Consider the following 25,795-nt stretch of genomic DNA (forward strand, 5'->3'; position numbering starts at 1 on the left):
TTTTACGGAAATACATAGCTTTCAATTAGAAGTTTCTGGCTAAGTTCCGAAAGAACATAGTAAGACTGAATGCAGACAAGGTGCCCTATTAGCATATCTTTTGACATGAGAGAAGGAAATAGCATGGAAATTGAGAGAACAGGTTTGGATCTTTACAGCAATGGAGCCTTAGTAGGCATTGTGATCAATACCACTAACAATTCCTTTGACTATGGTTTTTATTCCAATTCCCTTCTCACCAATTTAACGATGTCTCGACCAACCAAAAGATTTGTGACAAGAGTGTCCATCATAAGGCTGGGCAAAATGACTTAGGAAAGGGCACCCCTCTCAATGGTGTCCGTTAGACCACAAGAAGACCGAGGTCAACAAATAAAGGCAAGACGAGTCCATATTTGTAGATAATTGCAATTATGTTAGATATAATACGAGTAAATGGGTAATACCGTAAAATAACACGGAACACACTCTTAACAAAAAATAAAGGTACTCATATGTAACCATTTTTTTTCTGAACACTCTTTTATTTAACAAAAATACACAAATTTGATATATGATGACAGGGGCTACATTCCATGTTCATACACTTATTTTTAGCAGAAAAATAGAAAAAGTGGCTATGCAAATGAGCTCTTAATCAAACTCTAATGTGTGCTTCAATTTTCTAAACCCCATCATCAATTGTGAAGTTCCATAAACTTTTCTCCTTTTCATTTTGGATCCTCAATCCTAATGCTATCGAGGTAAGATTTTCCTTGGAGTTCGCGTGCAACGTATCCTTTGTGGTATTCCAATACATTAACTCTTTTGAAAACAGCTGGATTATTTGGTGTAATTAGGCTTGACGCTGGACTTATGTTTTCCTTTATACCAGGGGAGTAAAATGCAGCTATAGAAATTCTCTCCTTTTCTGAATTAATAGTTGCTCGGTGTTCGATGCTTTTATAAATTCCATTTGTCATTATCTGCAAAATTAGGTAGTAAGGGTAACAAAATGTTAGAAAATTTAGTGGGTAACCTAATGTATTATTGTTAAAAGAACAGTTAATTACCTCCAACATGTCTCCAATGTTGATGATGAAAGCATTAGTAACGGGTTTAACTGGAATCCACAATCCGTCATGTTTTATTTGAAGCCCTTCCACTTCATTGGCTTGGAGAAGAATGGTGAGGCCGCCACTATCAGAATGAGGGTTGAGTCCCATCACAAGCTCTGGCTGTGGACATGGTGGATAATAATTCATCCTCACTGTTTGATCTCCTTCACCAAATAGCTCCCTAATTTCCTTGGTGTCTATTGTCAAAGCATTGGCCATAAGGTCAAGTATGTGGATTGCAAGGTTTTTCACTTCTTCCAAGTAGGTCTCTAAATCCTCCCTGGAACCAAATATAGAAATCTCATCATTCACCTAAATTGTTTATATGTAACCAAATAAGTCTTATATGTATAAGAGACCAACATATTTAAATAAATATAATTAGTATACAAATTCATTTTATCATCGTTACAATGGAATTTTAATATAACATCATCAAATTATATATGTATGTATATATATGAAGTTATTTATATAATTAAATTTATTGGTCTTTATAATTATTTAAGCATACTAAATTTAATAAAGATTTTTTTTGATTCATTTAATTTAATAAAGATTTTGCTTTAAAACAAATTATGAAGTTATGATATGACCTACTTAGATGTTGGTTGGGATTTGGGTTTGCCACCCCACCTATTGGGTTTGGCACCCCACTTTATTCAATACGGGAATTAAATTTCTGTTTTCAAAACGGAATTTAAAATTTCGATTTTTTTATATGCAATGAATGGTTGAAAACGTGCCACATATACTAAAATACAAAACGGTTTTTTAATTTCCGTGTTTTTAGTATTAAATTCGGAATTTTAATTCCCATTTTTAATAAAGTGGGGTGGGAAACCCAATAGGTGGGGTGCCAAACCTAATTCCCATGTTGGTTGGTTGAGCTTGAGTGAGACAGAAATAAAAACATAACAAAGACTCATGATGGTTTGACTCTTCTCTCTAGCAGTCAAGGCTGTCAAGCTATCTAATTTTTTGCTACACGTGTCTGCCCATTCGGCACCAATGATGCTATTTGTCACGTTAGATTTAAGACACCAATCCTACAACAACAACAATACATTTACACATTTTTTATACACTTAATTTTCATTTTTACTTTTTCTTTTTTTTCTATCTCTCTTTTTCTTCTATTTCTTTCCACCTTAACAAGAGGTATGAAAGCAACATTATTCATCCTACAAACATCAATTTGATTTCCTTTTGATGATTTTGATTTTTGAAGGCTGACGCAGGTGGTTCAAGGTTAAATAAAAATGATGTATTATTCTCTATTTTATCAACAAGATTGTATTATGTCAAATAAAATTATTCAATGTAAAGTTATAAATATTATATATTTATATCCTATTTTTATATCTACTAAAAAATACTTTTTCATTATTTAAGACAAGAAATGACCCACTATTTAGACATAGAGATGACAATATGAGTAAAGATGTGAGATAGAGAGAAATGTAACCTGAATGGTAAGGGAATGTTGGGGAATAAGTGAGGTTTCCTTCGGCGTGCTGGCAAAGTGTGCATAAGAAACATATCTGCCCACTCCAATTTCTGGTTATCACGGACAACAAAGCTCTGACCATATCCCTCCACATCTTCCTTCTGCCTAAACTTATTCTTCTCTTCCATTGGAAGTTTGAAGAATTTTTCAGCACCTAACTTCACATCTTCTAGCAATGACTCGCTGACTCCATGATTAATCAACTATATAATCAACACCCATATTAGTCAAAACTCAAAGTAAAAGCTTAGGCCTAACCTTGGTCCTAGAGAGTCTCTTAAGCATGGTTGTCAAATTTGTGAGTTAACTCTTAAAATCTTACAATTCTACGTTTCTAGGTCCCAAAACGAGTTAACTCGCTAGCAAATTCTAAAATTCCTGGAATCAAGCAAACTCTTGCTAACTCGGTAAAATCGCATATACTCGCGATTTCACACCGAATCTACGAGTCACGGAGAAAACAAATTTAATTTCGCACGAAATCACCAAATTTCAAGGGATAATTTTGAGTTTTCACGAAAAATTTTCAATAAAGACTGAGAGAAAGATAGAGTTTATCATTTCAATCCAACATTCTCATTCATGTTCGAACCCTAGGAGAAGCCATGTCGCCGCTGCAAGTTGTCGCTCCCGCCGCCGCTTCAAATTTTGAATGGTAAATTTATTTGACTAATGTCTCCTTGATGGTTGTAGTATGTGTTCTTTATAAACCATGACATGTTTTATTAAGTTTTGTTTTGGAGTCTACGAGTCAACTTGACAAAACGAGTTTACCTCCTCAAAATGAGTTTGTGTCTCGGGTTTGACAACCTTACTCTTAAGTGCTAGCGTGACGGGAGAGCAAATAGCAATGAATTTGCTAATTTAAAAAATACTTAAAATGTGTTATTTTTTCATTTTCATTATTTCTAACGGCAAACTGAATTAATTGTAAATCAGAAAGATATATAAGTGTCCACCAGAAAAAGAAGGAAATGATGGTGGCAGATGAAATTAAGATGACAAACCTGAAAGAAGCCCCACTCTTTGCATGCACAATCTAGCTTCTTGAGCTCAGAGTCTTTGAGATCTTGAGACAAAAAATTGGCAAAGTTAATCACAGGAACTTCAGGTAAAGGAGTGGTGGGGGATAATGTGGGACGTTCAAGATTCGAACGAACATAACGCTCTGGAACTTTGGTGAAGAAAGCCTCTTTTTCTAACTCCTGGACAGAGGGCACTGGAAGAGAAATTGATTCCATAGCTACAACGTGATCCACACCCTGCAGTCAATTATGAATTTAATTAGTACACTCTTCAAGCTTACAAAATTACTGCACATCGCTTCAATTTTTTTATTAAGCTTAATACTCACACAACAATGGAGAGAAAGGAGAAAAATAGTGATTACTGTTTGTATGTAAGTGTTTGTAAACATCCATGCATTTATATAGGCAACAATATCAGGTGTTTCTGATTTAATTTCAAAAATTGGTAGAATGCAACACGATTTGAAGACTGAAGACCGTTCCAAACTTTGAATTGTAGAGCTGGCTGGCTATATAATATTTTGAATTTTAATATATTCACACATCATTTTCTGTTTTATCTCATTTTCACTGTTTTTTTTTTCTATATCTTTTATCTCATCACCTATTATATCGTCCATGTGTCTTTCTTCTCTTCATATTTTGTCAAGATAGAGGTGCAATTGATACGTGAAGATAACTTTTTTGTAATGTTTTAATTGGTCGGTCGATTGAAATGTTACTCATTGCTTGATTTAGAATTGCGTAGATAGGATATATAAAGTGATCAAATTTTATATTGATAAGGATGTTGAGACATTGACTGTCATAATATGTAGAGGGGTACTATTCTCCATCGACGTAGCATCAGGAAAGGAGGAGAAAGCTATTTTTATGATAACGAACCAACTAAATGTCTATTAATATGATGTATGTGCATTGACAGTTCGTATTAGCTACAGTTTGTCATAAAAAAATCGACTCTAATTAAATGGCATCGACCTATACAATTAACTCCATTATTTAAGAGTTTGTGGTGGCCAACGTTTATTGGTTTAGAGTCGACTAAATTATATTAAAACTTAATTAATATCGACCATTTGACCAACTCTAGTGGTTAGCTTCGATCCTTTTTGCGATTTTCTTGTTGTGTTTGTGTTAAAATCCAATTTTTATTAGAATAATAAAGTGAATAAGAATCGAACTCTAAACTATTTAGTTATAAAGACTCTAATACAATGTCACGAACAAATTATTTCAAAAGATTAATCTGCTGGGTGAAAGACACATGAATTGTTTTATATTCCCTCTTAATTTCTATTATAATACCTCATTGAGACAATTACGTTTATTAGTGAAGAGTAAACACACAGCAACACGAAGACAGATATAACCAAACCAAGAAAAGAGAAAAGCTTCTTGGTTGGTTCACCCCTTTGTTTCGTTGTTGCTGCTGTGAGAGAACCCAGAAGAACTAGAAGAAGAAGAAGGTGTTGATTTGGAAGCGCAGAAGGGCAAGGACAAGTGATTGAGGAGGCGGTGCTATAATCCGGCGAGGTACTCACGGAGGTCCGATTGGCCCGACCCGGAAAACAGGTTCAGCTCTCTAAGGCTGAGATCAAGCAGCTCTGCGTCGCTTCCAGAGGACTCTTCATTCAGCAGCCCAATTTGCTCGAACTCGAAGCACACATTAAGATTTGTGGTGACATTCATGGGCAGGAGAGTGTCTTGTTAAGGCTCTTTGAGTATGAGGGTTTGCCTCCTAGTGCTAATTTTCTCTCTTTAGGGGACTATATGGATCGTGGGGAGCAGAGCTTAGAAACCATATATATGTCTTTTGCTTGCTTATAAAATCAATTATCCTGAAAACTTTTTCCTTTTGAGGGGGAATCATGAGTGTGCTTCCATTAATAGGATATATGGATTTTATGATGAATGTAAGCGAAGGTTTAATCAATGGCAGGCTTTGGAAAGCCTTTACGGACTGTTTTAAGTTTTAACTGCCTTCCTGTGGCGGCCCTTATAGATGATAAAATATTGTGCATGCATGGTACTGGTCTTTCTGATAGAATAGAATATTCTTGTATTTATTCTTATGTAATTATGCCTATAATTAGGGTTTAGATTTTATTATTAGTCAACAGTGTCATTGTATAAATAGGGTGTTTACCCATCAATAATATTCACGGAAAACATTTCCTTCATGGTATCAGAGCCAATGGTTGTTTGACCATGGGTCTGGGCCCTATCCTAGATCCATTTGTTGACTCCCCATATTTGGGTCACCCGTTTCATTCCACGCTCCAAATGTTCTACACTGGGCGTGAGGGGGTGTGTTAGAGTCCCACATTGGCTAGAGATGTGGCCAAGCAATTGCTTATATATGGTTGTGCAAACCTTAACTCTTGAGCTAGCTTTTGGGTTAAGTTAGGCCTCCTTCATGGTATCAGAGCCAGGCTCGCGTACTTCATGTTCCTTCCCGAACTCACAAACTTGGATCAAATCAGGATTAATCTACCCCGTCCAACTGCTATTCCATAACACTGGTTTGCTTTGTGATTTGGTTTGGTCTGATTCTGGTAGAGATGTGAAAGGTTGGAGTATGAATGACAGAGGAATCTCGTACACCTTTAATTTGGTCCTGATAAGGTGTCTGTGTTTTTGAGAAAGCGCGCATGACTCTTGACTTGGACCTTATTTGTCGTGCTCATCATCAGGTTATTGAGGATGTGGGTAGTGAATTCTTTGCAACTTTTTACGATATTTTCAGCTCCAAAGTCCAAAGTCCAAACTACTAGTGGTGAATTTAGTTAGAGACATGATTCCTTGATTATTGCATAGTATCATGACAGCACATAAATAGCATTTGACTGTCATTATAGCTAATCATATTTGTTTCTAAACTTAGCATATAGTCAACATGATTAGCATGATTATAGGACTGTGCCTCTCACACATTGATGTATATATATATATATACTGTGCTCAACATATGATATACACTGAAATACAAATACTAGTTTTCTATCTTGGTATCAGAGCTCTTAAGCTGAAAAGCTCTTGATCCACCAAAAAAACATGGCATCCGCTGCCAACTCCAACAAAAATGATCTACCATCATCTGTATCTGTCAAGCTGGACAGAAGCAATTATCCCCTATGGAAATCTCTGGTTCTACCAGTGGTTAGAGGATGAAAACTCGATGGGTACATGTTGGGAACGAAAAAGTGTCCTGAAGAATTCATTACCTCTTCAGACAAAAGCAAGAGCAACAACCCTGCCTTTGAAGAATGGCACGCCAATGATCAGCGTCTCCTTGGGTGGATGCTCAACTCAATGGCTACTGAGATTGCAACACAGCTGCTGCATTGTGAGACCTCCAAACAACTTTGGGATGAGGCTCAAAGTCTGGCTGGAGCACACACAAGGTCTCAAGTCATCTATCTCAAGTCTGAATTTCACAGCACCCGGAAAAGGGAAATGAAAATGGAAGACTATCTAATCAAAATGAAGAACCTTGCTGACAAACTCAATCTTGCAGGCAATCCAATTTCAACCTCAGATCTGATCATTCAAACTCTGAATGGTTTGGATTCTGAATACAATCCTGTGGTAGTCAAATTGTCCGATGATACCACACTCAGCTGGGTGGATTTACAAGCTCAATTGCTAACTTTTGAAAGTAGAATTGAGCAACTGAATAACCTTTCCAATCTGACTCTTGATGCAACAGCAAATGTTGCAAACAAATCTGACCACCGAGACAACAAGTTCAATTCCAACAACAATTGGAGAGGTTCCAACTCCAGAGGTTGGAGAGGAGGCAGAGGAAGAGGCAAGTCATTCAAGTCACCATGTCAAGTCTGTGGGAAGAGTAATCACACTGCAATAAATTGCTTTCACAGGTTCGACAAAAACTACTCAAGATCCAATTATTCAGCAGATAGTGACAAGCAAGGATCTCACAGTGCCTTCCTAGCCTCTCAGAACTCAGTTGAAGATTATGACTGGTACTTTGATAGCGGTGCAAGCAATCATGTGACACGTCAAACTGACAAGTTCCAAGACTTGACTGAGCACCATGGTAAGAATTCTCTAGTTGTTGGTAATGGTGAGAAACTAGAAATTGTGGCCACAGGTTCTTCAAAACTTAAGTCACTCAATTTACATGATGTCCTATATGTACCTAACATCACCAAAAATCTATTAAGTGTTTCTAAATTGGCTGCTGACAACAACATACTTGTTGAGTTTGATGAAAAATGTTGCTTTGTGAAGGACAAGCTGACAGGGAAGGTAATGCTAAAAGGGCTGCTTAAGGATGGATTATACCAGCTTTCAGGAAACCCAAGTGCTTATATATCTGTCAAGGAGAGCTGGCACAAGAGACTTGGTCACCCTAATAATAAAGTCTTAGACAAAGTCTTGAAAAGTTGTAGTGTCAAGGTACCATCTAGTGATGATTTCAGTTTTTGTGAGGCATGCCAATATGGCAAAATGCACCTCTTACCTTTTAAGTCTTCTTCTTCCCATGCTCAGGAACCACTTGAGTTGGTCCACACTGATGTATGGGGTCCTGCACCAATTGTGTCATCCTCTGGTTTTAAATATTATGTGCATTTTATTGATGATTTCAGTAGGTTCACCTGGATTTACCCCTTGAAACAAAAGTCTGAAACTGTGCAAGCGTTCACTCAATTTAAAAACTTAACTGAAAATCAGTTCAGTAAAAGAATCAAAATAATTCAGTGTGATGGTGGTGGTGAATACAAACCTGTGCAAAAGCTTGCAATAGCTGCTGGTATACAATTCAGAATGTCATGTCCTTATACCTCTCAACAAAATGGAAAAGCTGAGAGGAAACACAGACATATAGCTGAACTTGGCTTAACCTTACTTGCACAAGCTCAAATGCCTTTACACTATTGGTGGGAAGCTTTCTCTACTGCAGTATACCTCATAAACAGATTGCCATCTCAAGTTACTCAAAATGAGAGTCCCTATTCACTCATGTTTCATAAAGAACCTGATTATAAGTGGTTAAAACATTTTGGCTGTGCGTGCTACCCTTGCCTCAAACCTTATAACCAACACAAGCTACAATTCCACACAACCAGGTGTGTGTTCTTGGGATATAGAAACTCCCACAAAGGGTACAAGTGTCTCAATTCTCATGGCAGGACCTTCATATCAAGACATGTCATCTTCAATGAAGATCACTTTCCATTCCATGAGGGGTTTCTCAATACAAGAAGTCCTCTAAAAACAACAATTAACAATTCATCTACTTCTTTTCCTTTGTGCACTGCAGATAACTCCAGCAATGATGTATTCATACCAAACACTGAAGCACAAAATGCAGCTGGGATAAGCGAAGAAGACCCTCAAGATGTTACCAGTGACACAGAACAAGCTGACAATGGTTCTACAGAAGGTGACACCACTCATGAAGAGACACCAAACGCAGCTCAGCAGCAAAATATGGGTGAATCAAGCATGAACAGAGATGCAGGCAATACAATACACACAAGGAGTAAGTCAGGCATTCACAAGCCAAAGCTACCTTACATTGGACTCACGGAGACCTACAAAGACACAATGGAACCTGCAAATGTCAAGGAAGCTCTCACAAGCCCTTTATGGAAAGAAGCAATGCAAAAGGAGTTTCAAGCCCTCATGTTCAACAAAACGTGGATCCTAGTGCCTTACCAAGATCAAGAAAACATAGTTGACTCGAAATGGGTCTTCAAGACCAAATACAAGTCAGATGGTTCCATAGAAAGGAGGAAAGCTAGACTAGTTGCAAAGGGGTTTCAACAAACAGCTGGAATAGATTATGAAGAAACATTCAGCCCTGTAGTCAAAGCTAGCACAGTCAGGATTATCCTCTCCATTGCAGTACACCTCAATTGGGAAGTCAGGCAACTAGACATCAACAATGCATTCCTAAATGGATACCTCAAAGAAACAGTATTCATGCATCAACCAGAAGGATTTGTTGATCCTACCAAGCCTAATCACATATGCAAACTGTCTAAAGCAATTTATGGACTGAAGCAGGCACCAAGAGCTTGGTTTGATAGTCTCAAAACTGCATTGTTAAATTGGGGCTTTCAAAACACAAAAAGTGACTCTTCTCTTTTCCTTCTAAAAGGTAAAGATCATATCACATTTCTCCTTATATATGTGGATGACATAATAGTCACCGGCAGTAACAACAAGTTCCTTCAAGCTTTCATCAAACAACTTAATGATGTCTTTTCTCTCAAAGATTTGGGTCATTTACACTACTTTCTGGGTATAGAAGTACGAAGAGATGCTAGTGGAATGTACCTCAAACAATCCAAATACATCAGTGACTTGTTAAAGAAGTTTAAGATGGAAAATGCCTCACCATGTCCAACACCGATGATAACAGGAAGGCAATTCACAGTTGAGGGGGAGAAATTGAAAGATCCAACTGTGTTCAGACAAGCCATAGGAGGGCTACAATATTTAACTCACACAAGACCTGACATAGCCTTTTCGGTTAATAAACTCAGTCAATACATGAGTTCACCTACCATTGACCATTGGCAAGGCATAAAAAGAATCTTGAGATATCTCCAAGGCACCGTCAATTATTGCTTGCACATCAAACCATCCACTGACTTGGATATAACAGGTTTTTCTGATGCAGACTGGGCTACTAGTGTTGATGACAGGAAATCCATGGCTGGTCAATGTGTGTTCCTTGGTGAAACACTTGTCTCTTGGTCCTCAAGAAAACAAAAGGTAGTATCAAGATCAAGTACAGAATCAGAGTACAGAGCTCTAGCTGACTTAGCTGCTGAGATAGCATGGATTCGCTCACTACTTACTGAACTTAAACTCCCTATGCCAAGGAAGCCCATACTATGGTGTGACAACTTGAGTGCAAAGGCACTAGCCTCTAATCCAGTACTGCATGCTCGCTCTAAGCATATTGAAATTGATGTTCATTATATTAGAGACCAAGTACTACAAAACGAGGTTGTTGTGGCTTATGTCCCTACAACAGATCAAATTGCAGATTGTCTCACCAAGCCATTAAGCCACACACGTTTCAGTCAACTTAGAGACAAACTTGGTGTGATTCACTCACCACCCGTTTGAAGGGGGGAGTTAGAGACATGATTCCTTGATTATTGCATAGTATCATGACAGCACATAAATAGCATTTGACTGTCATTATAGCTAATCATATTTGTTTCTAAACTTAGCATATAGTCAACATGATTAGCATGATTATAGGACTGTGCCTCTCACACATTGATGTATATATATATATACTGTGCTCAACATATGATATACACTAAAATACAAATACTAGTTTTCTATCTAATTTGACAATGATGAGTGTGGATGAGAACTTGATGTGCTCTTTCCAGATTCTTAAGCCTGAGGAGAAAAAATTAACCAAGTTCGTGATGCCAAACAAGATTTGATGGTTAGCTCGATACTTTTTTTTATAGGTAAATGTTACTGGGTAGTTGTTAATAAGTTGGAAAATCTCTTCAAATTTCATTTCCAGGAATTCGAACCCTGAACCTTCCCCTCCCCAACCCTCATGTCCCCTAGCTCTTACCACTTGAGCTAACCCTCGATACTAATTAATGTTTTGGTTTTAAAAAAATTTATACTTCTTCTCGGGTCATTTCTATAAGAATAAAGATAGATATGCAAATTAGTCCTTTTTATAAGAATTATTTTCAATTTTTTGCATTAATTATTTTTTTTACAACAATACTCTCATTTAATTGAGTTTTTTTCTCTCTTTTCACGGTAACTCATTAGTATGAATATAAATTAAGAAAAGTGGGTTTGAATAATTTTGAAAATTTGATATAAATTAATGATACTTATAAAATGGAATGGAGGGAGCATACAATCTTCCATACTTACCTGATTAAATAATATCTAGGTAGTGTTAAAGAGAATTATTTATTAGTAATAATCAAAAAAATTAAATCACAAAAGTTTAATTAATGCAATGATAGATATGGATATGAGTAAAAATTGTTTTCTAAAATTTAGTAGGTCTTATATAAAGGGCCATTAAAATATCTCTAAAGAGTCTTGTAATTAGGAAATAAAGAGAGTATTATATATCTAACTTCACAATATCAATTTTTATATGATGTGAAAGATTAGACACTACTACAACCATAGCATACTAAGAATAATGTGATATCTCATTGAACCATTATTAAGAAATAACACAATTGGAGAAATTAAAATAGGTACTTGTTATTATAGTACCTTAAACCAGATTAAGGTGTAGTACCTTTAATAATATAGACCAATAGAAAACATACAATTGGAGAAAGATTTGGAGGTTCAATATAAGTGGAGTATGAAGGAAGATGATCCCGACATGAAATGAATTTAGATGATCTCTCGGAGTTGTAAGTTGAACTAAAAACCCTAATTTTTAAACTGTGCATTACATAACATAAATAAACTTAAGAATTGTATGTTATTAATTCATTAAGTCAATCGTTGAACTTTTTAAAATTGCAATAATAAATTCTTTCACCTTTTTTCAACAAAATAATAAAATTATAACTTAAAATGTCACACGGAAGGTACCACACAAAAAAAAATATGGGTACCATAGAATTTACCAGAAAAAAAAAAAAGCACAATCAAAATACAAGAATGTCACATGAAAAAACTCAAAAAAACAAAGAAAAAAAGCACAATCGTTATCTAAACCGACAACTAGATAATAATCATTTATCCCCCGGCCTTAATGCTTTTATTACCTCTTACTCTTTGGCTTTTATGCCCGCTTGATTTAATGGATTGATGGCTTACCTAAAAAAATCATTTATTGAAGTTTTTTCCGACATATATATAAATTTCTTTCAATCTCATCCTAATACATCATTACACTTCTATTTTCATAAAGTAAATATTTAAGCTAGTTAAATCAGATATAAATTTAAAATGTTTTTTTGTTTGAACGTGATATAAATTTAAAGGTGCTTGATATGATATCTTAATTAAAATCAAAGCGTGGTACCTTAAAATGATATAGAGCAATATAAAACATACAATTCAAACTTAAAGGAAGAGGATGGAGAAAGATTTAGAGGTTTAATATGGGTGGAGCATGAAGGAAGAAAATCCTGACATGAAATGAATTTAGATGATCTCTCAGAATTGCAAGTTGAACTAAAAACTGTAATTTTCATATTGTGTATTATATATAACATAAACAAGCTTAAAAAATCTATGTTATTAATTCATTAAGTCGATTATTAACCTTTCTAAAATTGCAATAATAAATTCTTTCATCTTTTTTCAACAAAATTATAACTTAAAATATCACATAGGGTACTACACCCAAAAAAAAAATTCTGGGTACCACAAAATTTATCAAATTTAAAATGTTATTATTAAAGAATTTGAGTATAATATACTCCTAGTCTCCTACGTTGAGTCATGTGATGAGACTTATTTCACTACATTGAGTCATATGTGATGAGACTTATTCAGTAACTTCCTTTTAACATTCTTCATTTAATATATTAAGCGATCTAGCCGTTACTTCACAATTACAATTAACAACTTTTCCGTGTGGAATTAAAATTATTTTCAATCTATCGCGAGTTGAATAGTCAGTGCTAAAATCCAACATATATATCATATAAATTGTTTTCTAGTCATACTTTTAGTGTTGAATAGTAGTCAATGCTAAAATTAAAATCCAACATACCATTCATGAAACATGATGATGTAATCAATGACGGTTATTTTCTACTTGAAATTAGAAGCATAATTAACTACACTATGTACTACTGTATGTACCAAAAAAAGAAGAAGCGTAACGACACTTGTATAGAACAATACTGAATGGAGACGTGGCTGATAATTTATAGGACAATTGTTGGCAGTGGCGGAAGCAAGGTGCTACCTATGCCACGGTACCACCCAAAATTTTACAATTCTTTTCAAAGAATTTTATATAGTGTTGAAAATTAAACTTGATTTGAAAGGTTGCACAATTCTTTTTTATGCATGTTTTATGTGTCTTGTAATTAATTGATATGAGGTGTTATCATTTAACCGACTTGTTAATTGTATAAATGGTAGCAAATTGAAAAAAAAAGGTAGGATATTGCTCTTGTTTTAAAATCATTATAGTCCTCTAACCCAATAAGTGTGTTTGGATTTAAGTTTGGAAAACAGAATTTGAGTGAATGTGAATTTGCAAAATGAAATTTGGTTAAAAGTGAGTTTATTATAATGTGATTAATGTTTGGATATTTTTGTTTCAAAAGTAAGTTTGACAAATGAATATTACTTGGATAATATTTGATTAAAAGTACTTTGAATGTGCAAAATTACTAAGAAATAACTCCAACCAACTTTCAATCAACAGAGAAGTAACAAGTTCTCTACTTCCATCAAACTCACGTTTAGAGCCCAAACTAATTAAGTTGAGTTAACTGAGAAAAAAAATAGCCAAATGAATCGGTGTAGAGTTCTATGTAATTTGAAAGTACTTTAAAGATTCACACACAATACACCCTCCGGTCACATATATAAACAAAAAAGATATCTTAGGTTCATTCATTTAATGAATGTATCTAATCATTAATAATGACTAAATACATTCATTAAATGAATGAACCAAAAATGTTTTTTTTACTTATATATGTGATCGGAGGATATGTGATCGGAGGATGTATCAAATAGCAGACTTCCTTGTGACATTACATTCAGTTCCACTTATAGAAAAATCAGTGTATTAAGAGCAAGATATTTCCAACCATATAATAATTATATTTATGTCAAATATTTGTTATTCTTTTAAGTATAAGTTTGTTTGGATGGTATGTAATTATTGATAGGAATGTATCAGACCGGCCGGGTCGATGGTTGTTGTTTCTGCACTAGTGTGGGCTGTAGTTTTTTCTGTTTTTTTCCAGTAGTAGATTTAGTTCTCTTTCTTTTCTTCTTTTGTACATTGATTGAAATACTCCTAATATTTCTTCTAATTCAATTTTGGCTTAAAAAAATATCAGACCGGCCGGGTCTATCTCTAGCTCACATCAGCTTCACACCATGTAAATTATAAATGAATACGACATGGGCTTTTATGTCAAAAAAAAAGAGACGTGGACTTATGTTAAAACTTATTTAGTTAAAATCTGCTGATCATCAATCGTCCAAAAAGTTGCAAAAAAACATTCTAAAAGTCTTCAATTTATTATCAGCTCGTGCATGTAATAGCCCAAATGCTGTATGGTGGGATAATTTCCATGAGTTGTTATTCGGATCTCCACATCTATTCGTACCCTGATGAATTTGTAAAATTCAAAAAAATTCTTATAAATTTTTTTTGCTCGCACTTTGAAAATGTCATAAATATAACACTTTGAAAGTGCTATAACTATGGCATTTATAGCACTTTGCATTTTCAAAGTGCGAGCACAACGTACATATTTCTTTGTTTTTCTTTCTTGTTTAAATTCTGGAAGGAATTTTGGATTGTCACTTCTAAGTTAAGGTAATAGGATCATTCTGAGCTCAAATATGCAATAAGAATCTCCATATTCATACACCTTCCAGTAGTCTCATGATTTTTAAAAATTATCTAATATTAACGGTACAAATTTGTAGCAAAACGCACTTTAAAAGTGCTTGAGTCACGCACCTCTAAAGTGCGTTTAGCTGCGGAAAAAAAAGGACAGAAACAACTCCTTAAAGTTGGAAATTTTAAAAAACAACAGAAGATGGTGGTGGCGGCGGCGGCGGTGGGTGGAAGTTTGTGGTGGTGGTGAGGGAAGAAAGAGGAAAGAGGTAAGGAGAGATGAGAGAGAATGTGAGGATGAGGGTAGAGATTTTTTTATATTTTTTTATTAAGGACATTTTAGTCTTTTTCCACTTTAAAGGGGGTCCAAATAGATATTGAGGGGGGGGTCTGAATAACAACTCCCTTAATTTTCCTACTCCAATTGTTACAACTCTATTAGTTGATGTATTTTCCGTTTCAATTTGAATTTGAATGGAAGTCGTACTTTTCATAGAAAAAAAGGGTTAGTCTATTTAAATAAATAAATATATTTTTGAATATAAATATATTTTGTTATTACTATTATTTTTATATGAGATTTTATTATATTATCTTGAGATTATATACTTATTAATGTTGAATTCTGAAGAAATATGTTTTAATGATTAACGATTCATTGATATTAAGTTTCTATAGTATTTATTTGGCTTAATAGCACCTTCTGTCCCTCACTTATCACGATTTAGCAATTCTGGTCTTTCATATAATTTATTAGCCTACAACGTCCCTCACGTTTACAAATTGTTGCAGTTTTGGTTTTCCATCAACTTCCATCCAAATTTTGACGGGTTTTGATTAAAAAATAAATTTAAAAAAAACTAGAAATCAAAAAATGTTCTTCAAGCCTTATTTTTAATTGATTTTTAATTAAAAACTGTTAAATATTGGATGAAAGTTGATGAAAAACCAAAACTGCAATAGTTAGTAGACGTGAGGGACGCTATAGGCTAATAAATTCCTTGAGGGACAAGAACTATCAAATCGCGATAAGTGAGGGACCAAAAATGCTACTAGGCCTATTTATTTTGAACAATTTAATGGCAAATTCACTCAAGCAATACCAACATTCTGAAGGTTCTTCAGAAGTTGAGCTTATGATGATCAAGCGTTCTTGAAAAAAAATCAGATAATGAAGCCATTCAAAAATTAAAGAAGATCAAGACTATTCAAGACGGATCTTATAGAAGAATCATATCAAAGTCCAATAATTGCTAATCAAGATAAGAACATCTTTCCTAAACATTCAAGATTATAAAGGAAGATAATTGTTGTAATATGTTTTGTTCCTTAAGAAGTCAGAAGTTGAAGAAGTTTTGATAAAAGACTAGGTGGTGGAACTTAAGATGTTGAACATCCAATGTGTTGTGGAACGCATCATGAATCTAAAGGATTCAGTTGTTGAAGATCTTTTTAGAAGATATTGATTATACTTAGTCGATTCTGATATGTTAATCGAACATGCATTCATAAGTTGTCATCTCTCGTACGTATATAGATCGTTGAACATCTGAAGAAAGAAAACTATTGTAGAAGAAGATAAAATACTGGCAACTTATTAATATTTGGACAAAGGCAGATAAGGACAAAGTCTTACTTGTTACGGGAAAAAGAAGAAGAATAGAGCATTGTTGTGTGCTGTTTTTCTAGAGATGTTCGAATAGAGCCGTTTAGAGTCAAAAAGTTATTCAACATTTTTGCACATGTCACCATCATCGATGAAGGTACAAATATGCCCAAGCTAGCTAGTTCATTGACAAGTGCCGAATTTACTTAATTTTCATATTATTTTTTGGCACTTATCTAGGTTAGAAATATGAAATAGTTATCAAATTTATCCTCAATTGTGAAGATATAGTTTACTAGAGGTTCTTGTAGAATTTAAGTGTTAATTATCAAAATTTTGATGTAGGAATGACTTGGGAATGAAGATTTGCTAGGAAGAGGCTTGAATCATAATTAAGAAAGCATCAAAGAATAGTGCTTGGAAAGCTTAAAGTTTGCTCAAGCGATCTTAAAACAGAAGGTTTTGATTTCTTGGCTCAGAAGTTCGCTCAAGCGGACCTTAAACGGGGAGGAAAGTAAATTTTTGATGTGTTGGTCAGTTGAGAGAACATTTAGTCGCTTGAACGGTTGAAAGGCGGTTCAAATTACCTCAGGGTGAACAAAAAGTTCGCTCAAGTTTGCTTGAGCGAACTGTAGATCGCTTGAGTGAACATAATTGGTATAAAAGAAACAAATCTATTTTTTTTCACAGAGACAACAAAAAAAATTAGGGGAATAGAAGACATGCCTCGTAGAACTGAGAAGAAGAAGATAATTTTGGACCTCTTTGATTATCCATCGAGGTGGGAACGCTCGGCTGACGTCACGGGTCGTCATCATCTTCTTTTTTCTCTTTGTAAGCCTTAAAGCATCCATGGAAATGGATTGCTAAACCTTTTGTGTTGGGATTGGATGTAGTCTTCTTTTAACTTGAATGTATTCACTTTGATTTCCATGTATAAATTCATGTTTCTATGTGACGATTTCAATGTTCTATCTGGCTCTTAATGCTAGTTTCCATGTATACGCGCAAGATCTTAGAGGACAACTCAAAGGCAATCTATTGCAAGTTTGATAAAATTATATTTAAAAGAATGAATTTTGGTGTGAAAATGATTTTGTAAAAGTAAGCTTACTGGACTGGGCGGGATATAAGTATCCCTTATTCCCGCCCAAATCGAGCATTTAGATGAACGAAAGCAGCCATGGCGGGGTTATGGACCAACGTCGAAGCCCGCCCGTCTTCTGGATGGGTCCACGCGCCAGCTGGAAGATTCCTTTAGTTTTGTCTTATATGTATAGAGGCTTGGGCCCCGGTTGTCAGGCCCAAGTACGGTGACAGTCCATGTTATGATCATTCCCTCTATAAAAGGAGAGGTTAACCCCTTGTAAAAAGTACCTTTCAAACATTTAATGAGAATATTCCTTTTGTGATATTTTTAGCACTCTGCTAGGGTTTACTTTCTGTCAGTTTCCGACGTCAGAACTCCTTAGTACGGAACATTGGCGCCGTATGTGGGTCTTACTTCGATCTACTACTTGACATAGAAGGTGCGTTTTAAGATCCATGGAAACTCGTTCGTGTGGTGTGGGCCGCCGCGATCATCGCCGGCGGGGTGGTCGTCACGGCGGCCGCGGTGGTGGACGGTACAACAACCGCGAAGTACCTCAAGAGCCGGAGCAGGAGGCTTCTTCGGCGGGGGTTCACTCGGTGGCGCAGTCACCGGTCTCGTTGGTGAATGCAGCTCCAGGAAGACCTTCAGATCTGATAGCTAGATCAGATCCAGGAGTCAGGCGACGATCAGCGCCGCCTGAGTATGTAAATCTGGATGACCTCAAAACCAGCGTTCCGAGAAAAGCGCCAGAGGTGGTGACGGGAATCACTCCGGCGGCCTTGCAACAAATGTTGGACACTTTGCAAAAAGTACAAAGCCAGAACGAGCAGTTGCAAGCCCAGGTGCAGTACTTAACTCAGCGACAAGACTATAAGCAAGAACAACGGCTCGAGGCCGAAGACGTTGTTGAATTCCAGCCTTTTGTTCCCGCCATCACACGGGTGGGCATACCAAAGCATCTGCAAACGATGGCGTTGGACGCCATTTCAGGCGACTCAAACCCCATGGAACACTTGCGTTATTTTAACACGAAAATGGTTATTGGAGGAGCAACAGATGAGGTGAAGTGTAGGTTGTTACCATCAACATTCAAGGGGATGGCGATGCAATGGTTCATCCGTCAACCGCCCTTCTCCATTGACAATTTTACTGATTTGTCCACAAAATTCTTAACTCAATTCTCCGCCAATAAAACTACCAAGGCAACCATGTTTGATCTTATCAGCATACATCAACAGCCAGGGGAGAAGCTCAAGAACTACATGGCGCGATTTAGTAAAATGGCGGTTCAACTGGAGGAGGGAAATCCGGATGTTTGCCTTGCGTCTTTCAAAAATGGTCTTCGGGCGGGTGACTTGAATCGGGACTTGACGAGGCGACCAGCAAAAGACATGATGGACCTTCGTGCTCGTGTTCAGGAATTCATATTAATTGAGCAGGATGATCAGAAAAAACAAGAAAGAGAGGAAGGACGCAAGCAAGCCCATTCCGGCGGGGTTTCGCAGGTTAAACCTAAGGCAGGGAAGGAAACCAGGGTAGCACAAACCCCCCGTGTACCAAGACCGGGACCATATCAAAACTCCAAACCAGGATTTCAAAATACATGGCACCGTAATTCTCAAGGTCCCGCTGCAGCCACAACTGGTCAGCATGGTACTGCGCCAGCTCCAGTTCCACTTACAAAGTTAAATGCGCCCTTAAGCACCATTTTAAGGGTCGTTGGGCAAACGAATGTTGTGCAGTACCCGCCACCCCCGCGGCGACCGCCAGCTAATGTAGATACCAATAGGTGGTGCGAGTACCACAAAGCGTTGGGCCATACGACGGATAATTGTTGGAATTTGAGGCGGGAAATTGATCGATTGATTAAGGCTGGTCATCTGGCAAACTTCGTTAAAGACACAGCAACGCCAGAAGTCGCTAGGATCACCCAAGGAGACAAAGGCAAAGGCAAGGAGATAGTGGAAGAGTTGGGCGATCCTGTTGGGGAATGTTCATCTATTGCAGGAGGATTTGGCGGGGGTGCAATTTCAAGTAAGGCTAGAAAGCTCTATGTGGCGGCAGTACACTCAGTACATGAGGCAAGTGAAAGCGAGTGTTGGGTGAATCACTCCCCTATCATATTCACTCCTCAGGATTTTGCGCACGTGATTCCCCATGACAACGACCCAATTGTGGTAACAATCAGGGTTAACAATTATGTCACGAAGAAAGTATTTTTAGACCAGGGGTCTTCGGCGGATATCATTTATGGAGATGCCTTTGATCGCCTGGGGCTAAAAGAGTCAGACTTGAGGCCGTATAAAGGAACCTTGGTAGGGTTTACAGGGGACCGTGTCACTGTTCGAGGATATGTGGAAATACCAACTGCTTTTGGCGAAGGAGAGTTTGTAAAGAAATTTCAAGTGAAGTACTTAGTCCTGGCGTGCAGAGCCAACTACAATGTACTCTTGGGACGAGACACCCTCAACAAGCTATGTGCGGTCGTTTCAACAGCTCATTTGACTGTTAAATATCCAGCCTGCAATGGAAAGGTTGGGGTATTACATGTGGACCAAAATGCAGCAAGAGAATGTTATCTAAGAAGTGTGGCGCTTTATGGGCGTAAGGCCGCCAAAGAAAGTCACAGAATCACAGAAATCTTTCCGCAAGAGGGATTCAGTTTGGATCCAAGAGACGATGCTGATGATTTCCGCCCACAACCTCTGGAAGAAACCAAGCAAGTGCAAATTAAGGATAAAATTTTAAAGATTGGCAGCAGTTTGACAAAGGAACAAGAGGAAAGGTTGATCACGCTGCTGGGTGATAATTTGGATCTCTTTGCATGGACCATCAATGATGTACCAGGGATTGACCCCAATGTGATCACTCACAAATTGGCTATTCGACCAGGGGCGACCCCAGTCATCCAGCCAAGGCGGAGAATGAGTGATGAAAAGAATAAGGCAGTACAATTAGAGACTGAGAAACTAATCAAGGCTCGCTTCATCCGTGAGGTGCAGTACCCGACATGGCTCGCCAATGTTGTGATGGTCAAAAAATCCAATGGGAAGTGGCGAATGTGCACGGACTACACAAGCTTGAACAAAGTGTGTCCTAAAGATTCATATCCACTTCCCAATGTCGATAAGCTTGTGGATGGAGCGTCGGGGAATGAACTTTTAAGTCTCATGGATGCTTACTCGGGCTACAATCAAATCATGATGCATCCATCGGATGAAGAAAGTACAGCATTTATGACCAATCAGGCGAATTACTGTTACAAGACAATGCCTTTTGGATTGAAGAATGCAGGAGCTACGTACCAACGACTCATGGATAAAATCTTTTCAAAACAAGTGGGCAGGAATATGGAGGTATATGTGGACGACATGATCGTAAAGTCCGCCAGGGCTAGTGATCATGGCGGCGATCTTAAGGAAGCGTTTACTCAATTAAGAACATATCAAATGAAGTTGAACCCTGAGAAGTGTTCTTTTGGGATCCAGGGAGGAAAGTTCTTGGGATTCATGTTGACATCGAGAGGAATAGAGGTGAATCCTGATAAGGGAAGGGCGATCTTTGAGATGAAAAGCCCAACAAGTGTCAAAGAAGTTCAGCGTTTGACAGGACGAATGGCCGCCTTGTCACGTTTCTTGCCAATGGCGGGTGACAAAGCGGCCCCATTCTTCACATGCTTAAAAAAGAATTCAAAGTTTCAGTGGACAGAGGAATGCGAACAAGCTTTTACCAAATTAAAGGAATCATTGGCCACATTGCCAGTACTTTCCAAGCCAACACCAGGCTTTCCATTAGTGCTCTATCTAGCAGTTACTGACAAGGCGGTGAGTACAGTGTTGCTCCAGGAAGAGGGAAAAAAGCAGAAAGTTATATATTTCGTGAGCCATACTTTACAGGGGGCAGAGTTGCGGTACCAAAAAATTGAAAAGGCTGCATTGGCGATTTTGAAAACTGCGAGGCGCCTTAGGCCTTATTTCCAAAGTTTCCAAGTTAAAGTTAAAACTGATGTCCCCTTAAGACAAGTACTTCAGAAGCCCGATTTGTCAGGGCGATTGGTTAGCTGGTCAGTGGAATTGTCAGAATATGATATACAATATGAGCCAAGGGGCCAAGTCACAGTTCAAAGTTTGATCGACTTCGTGGCGGAATTAACACCCACGGAAGGCGAGAAGACTCGAGGAGAATGGGTCCTATCTGTGGATGGATCCTCTAATAAAACTGGAAGTGGGGCTGGGATAACAATTGAAAGTCCAGACAAAATGATCATTGAACAGTCTCTAAAGTTCGAGTTCAAGGCGAGCAACAATCAATCTGAGTATGAGGCTTTGATCGCCGGCTTAAGGCTAGCCATTGAGCTGGGGGTCCAAAAGTTATTTATCAAGAGAGATTCGCAGTTAGTGGTTAAACAGGTGAAAGGCGAGTACCAAGTAAAGGATCCGCAACTTTCCAAATACTTGGAAGTGGTACACAGATTGATGATGGAGGTCAAAGAAATTAAGATAGAACATGTCCCGAGGGGCCAAAATGAGAGGGCAGATGTGTTAGCAAAATTGGCGAGCACAGGGAGATTGGGCAATTACCAAACAGTCATTCAGGAAACCCTGCCTCGCCCGAGCATTGATTTGGTAGAAATAAAGTTGAAAGCAGTCAAGTCAGTAATTGAAGGCGAGCCTTCTTGGATGGAGTCAATCAAGATCTTCCTAGAAAACCCTCCAAAGGATGACGATGTGAACACAAGAGCGAAACGAAGGGAAGCCAGTTTTTACACAGTGGTGGATGGTGAGTTGTATCGGCGGGGAATTATGTCCCCTATGCTCAAATGCGTTGACACCAAGAACGCCCATGGAATAATGGCGGAAGTCCATGAAGGTGTTTGTTCAAGCCATATAGGCGGGAAATCCTTGGCGGTGAAAATCGTGAGAGCTGGATTTTATTGGCCGACAATGAAGAAGGACCATCTTGAGTATGTTAAGAAATGTGAAAAATGCCAAGTCTTCTCTGACTTGCACAAGGCTCCGCCAGAAGAGTTAACAACCATGATGGCGCCTTGGCCATTTGCTATGTGGGGGGTTGACATTTTGGGACCATTCCCAGTAGCGAAGGCACAAATGAAGTATATCATCGTGGCGGTTGATTACTTCACTAAATGGATAGAAGCCGAGGTGGTGGCAACTATCACGGCTGCCAAGGTCAGGAGCTTCTTGTGGCGAAGGATTGTTTGTAGATTTGGGGTCCCCAGGGCGTTAGTAATGGATAATGGAACACAATTCACAAGTAATGTTACCCGGGAATTTTGTACAGAAATGGGAATCGAGATGCGATTTGCCTCTGTAGAACATCCACAAACCAATGGGCAGGCTGAATCGGCTAACAAGGTTATCCTTAAAGGTTTAAAGAAGAAACTGGATGAAGCAAAAGGGCTTTGGGCGGAGGAACTACCAGGCGTTCTTTGGGCATACAACACCACTGAACAGTCAAGCACAAAGGAAACCCCGTATCGTTTAACTTATGGGACTGACGCCATGCTCCCAGTTGAAATTGAAAACCAAAATTGGCGAGTGGTTCGGTTTAATGAGAATGACAACGGGGAAAATTTAATAGCAAATCTAATCATGCTGCCCTAGGAACAACGTGAGGCTCACATAAGGAATGAGGCGGGAAAAGTGAAGGTTGCAAGAAAATTCTCAACGAAAGTAGTGCCTAGAAAAATGAGGGTAGGAGACTTAGTGCTCCGAAAAAATACAATACCCGATAAACACAACAAACTTTCACCCAACTGGGGCGGGCCTTACAGGATTATAGGCGATGTTGGAGGAGGAGCTTATAAGTTGGAACAACTAAATGGTCAAAAGGTTCCACGAACATGGAACGCCTCTCATCTAAAACAGTATTTTAGTTAATAGAAACAACCAAAGGTGAATGAAGTCGCACTCTTTTTTCCTTTCTTTGGAGAGGTTTTTAATGAGGCGGCATGTAAAAAGAATGGGACAATTGTTCTCATGTGAAAGAAAATTAATGAAAAGGTTATTTCAACAAAATCGCCTGTATTTTTTAATTCAATATAATTTATATTACGAGTTCATGCAATGCAAATCGTATCAAAGTATGCAATACTGCGAGTAAACCTTTCGGAATAAGAAAGTGTCGCCATCAAATGTTAAAAGCCTTGGCAATTCTAGTGGCCACTAGAAACCAAGCCTCGTCGAAAAATCGGCTAAGGTATGCAAACCAAAGTAACAACAAAAGTTAGTAACAACTCAAGGTAACAACGAATGAACTTAAAATGGTATCCATTAAAAGTAAGGCAAAGGGGGCGACGCCCGTACATGATTTGGAATGATGATAAAAGACAGGGCAATGCCCAAAGCAAAATTTTAACTTCATGAAATAAAAGAAGAAATTCAAGCCAGGTTCTCATTGTTGGCGTTGTTGCCCTGGCTTATCCCAGCTTGAGGGTCTTCCTTCTCGTGATCCTCATTCTTGTGCTGCTCATTCCCATCCTCGCCATCTTCTTCAGGCTCACTTTCATCATCGAATTGGGGAAGGAGGTCGAGGCTAATGTCATCATCACCAACTACTTGACCATCCTTGATCTCCTTCAGCCACCCAATACGGGAAAGATCAAAGCCCGGCTCAACCACACTAATCTGCTCTTTGGCCGCCAGAAAGCCTTGAGCAAACTGGAGAGAAGCACGCCCCAAGATGGAAGCATTTAGGCGTTCGTACTTCTTTTCCAGTTTTTGGCACTTGGCCTGAACAGCAGTGTGTTTGTCGTTGATAGTTTCTTTCAGAGATTTGGTCTTTTGAAGAAGCAAGTCAGAAGCCGCCAAGTCATCAGCTAACTTAGCACACCTCTCCTCAGCAGCCTTCAGGTTTTTGTTGGCGGTCTCAGCATCGGCTTTTGCTTGCTCATAGGCAGTCTTATAGTTAGCCGCCTTCTTTTCATAACGGTTCTTGGTTGCTATCAACTCCTTCACGCACTGAGCCATTCCCGCCACAGTACTGGCGGCAGAGAGCGCATGATGGATCGCCACAGAAGCAATGTTGGGAGGGCCTTGACCGGAAACATCCTTGTGAATCCGGTTGTCAAAGGTACGATTCATAAAATCCAATCCGTTGAAGCGAGGATCAGATAGGTTCAGCAAAGGGGGAAGAGCCTCGCCACCAATAGCTGAGCTAGGGCCAGCTTGGATGAATGGAGTTGAAGGGCGGTTGATCAGTGCGCCTGAATCCGGTTGATGTGGCGGGATATTGTCATGCCCCTTCTTTTTCTCAGTCGGACGACCTTTTGGATCAAGAGTTGATTGGTGAAGAGGTTTAACACCAGCAGCGCTCGAAGTTTTTTGGCGCTTTGGGTCCCTGACGTTATCAGAGCCCGAAGTACCTTCATTATTTTTCTTTTGCTCAGTCTCGGCGGCCCTTTTCTTCGCCGCCGCAGCAGACTGGGCGAGGTATTCCTTCATCTTGATGGGGTTGGCATCAACCTTGCTTTTTCCCATCGTGGCTGCATGGAAAACATCAATTAGGCGAGGTACATAAACAAAAAGAAAAACAAGTTGTGCAAAAATTATAAACTTACTAAAAAATTGATTTAAAGTGCCAGATTTCGACGCTTCAATCAAGTCATGACCAGAGATTACTGGTAATGTGCGGAGGTAATCGGCGATGGCTTGCTCGGATTCATCCAAGGCGTCGTATGAAACGGATATTTTTCGGCGAGGGTTTTTTGTCCAGTAAAAGGGGAAGAGAGGGTGGTTATTGGAATCTCGAAACAAGTTATTCATTTCAGGCGACTCCATGACTTTGAAATATTTTTTCTGCCACACTTTGTAATGGCTTTTAAGGGCGGTGAATCGGCTCATGTTCTTGCGAGCCAAAAGGGGAACCCACTTGACAGATGTAGGTTTTGTGGTGACTGT

At 38.2% G+C, this 25,795-nt stretch overlaps 1 protein-coding gene, 1 non-coding gene and 1 pseudogene across 2 annotated transcripts; 2 read left to right on the plus strand and 1 right to left on the minus strand.

Annotated features, from left to right (window-relative positions):
- Positions 1-493: 493 nt before the first annotated feature.
- Positions 494-4,067, minus strand: LOC130710334 (protein SRG1-like). The gene is made up of 5 exons (XM_057559557.1): positions 3,962-4,067; positions 3,615-3,869; positions 2,566-2,810; positions 1,053-1,377; positions 494-965 (listed from the first exon to the last, which is right to left on the minus strand). The coding sequence occupies exons 1-5, from the start codon at positions 4,022-4,024 to the stop codon at positions 711-713; spliced, it is 1,143 nt and encodes a 380-aa protein (XP_057415540.1). The 5' UTR covers positions 4,025-4,067; the 3' UTR covers positions 494-710.
- On the plus strand, positions 4,027-11,080 carry LOC130713332 (serine/threonine-protein phosphatase PP1 isozyme 4-like; annotated as a pseudogene).
- Positions 7,163-7,296, plus strand: LOC130716397 (small nucleolar RNA Z247). Its single transcript, XR_009012012.1, has one exon. It is a non-coding gene; the product is annotated as a small nucleolar RNA Z247 (small nucleolar RNA).
- Positions 11,081-25,795: the final 14,715 nt, after the last annotated feature.

This window comes from Lotus japonicus, chromosome 4, assembly GCF_012489685.1.
Source record: "Lotus japonicus ecotype B-129 chromosome 4, LjGifu_v1.2".
NCBI classification, from domain to species: Eukaryota; Viridiplantae; Streptophyta; class Magnoliopsida; order Fabales; family Fabaceae; genus Lotus; species Lotus japonicus.

Coding starts and splice junctions, on each gene's coding strand:
- LOC130710334 (XM_057559557.1), bottom strand. CDS start 4,024: ATGTTTACAAACACTTACATACAAACAGTAATCACTATTTTTCTCCTT. Junction 3,870..3,961: donor TCCTTTCTCTCCATTGTTGT/GTGAGTATTAAG, acceptor AATTGACTGCAG/GGTGTGGATCACGTTGTAGC. Junction 1,378..2,565: donor AACATTCCCTTACCATTCAG/GTTACATTTCTC, acceptor ATTTGGTTCCAG/GGAGGATTTAGAGACCTACT.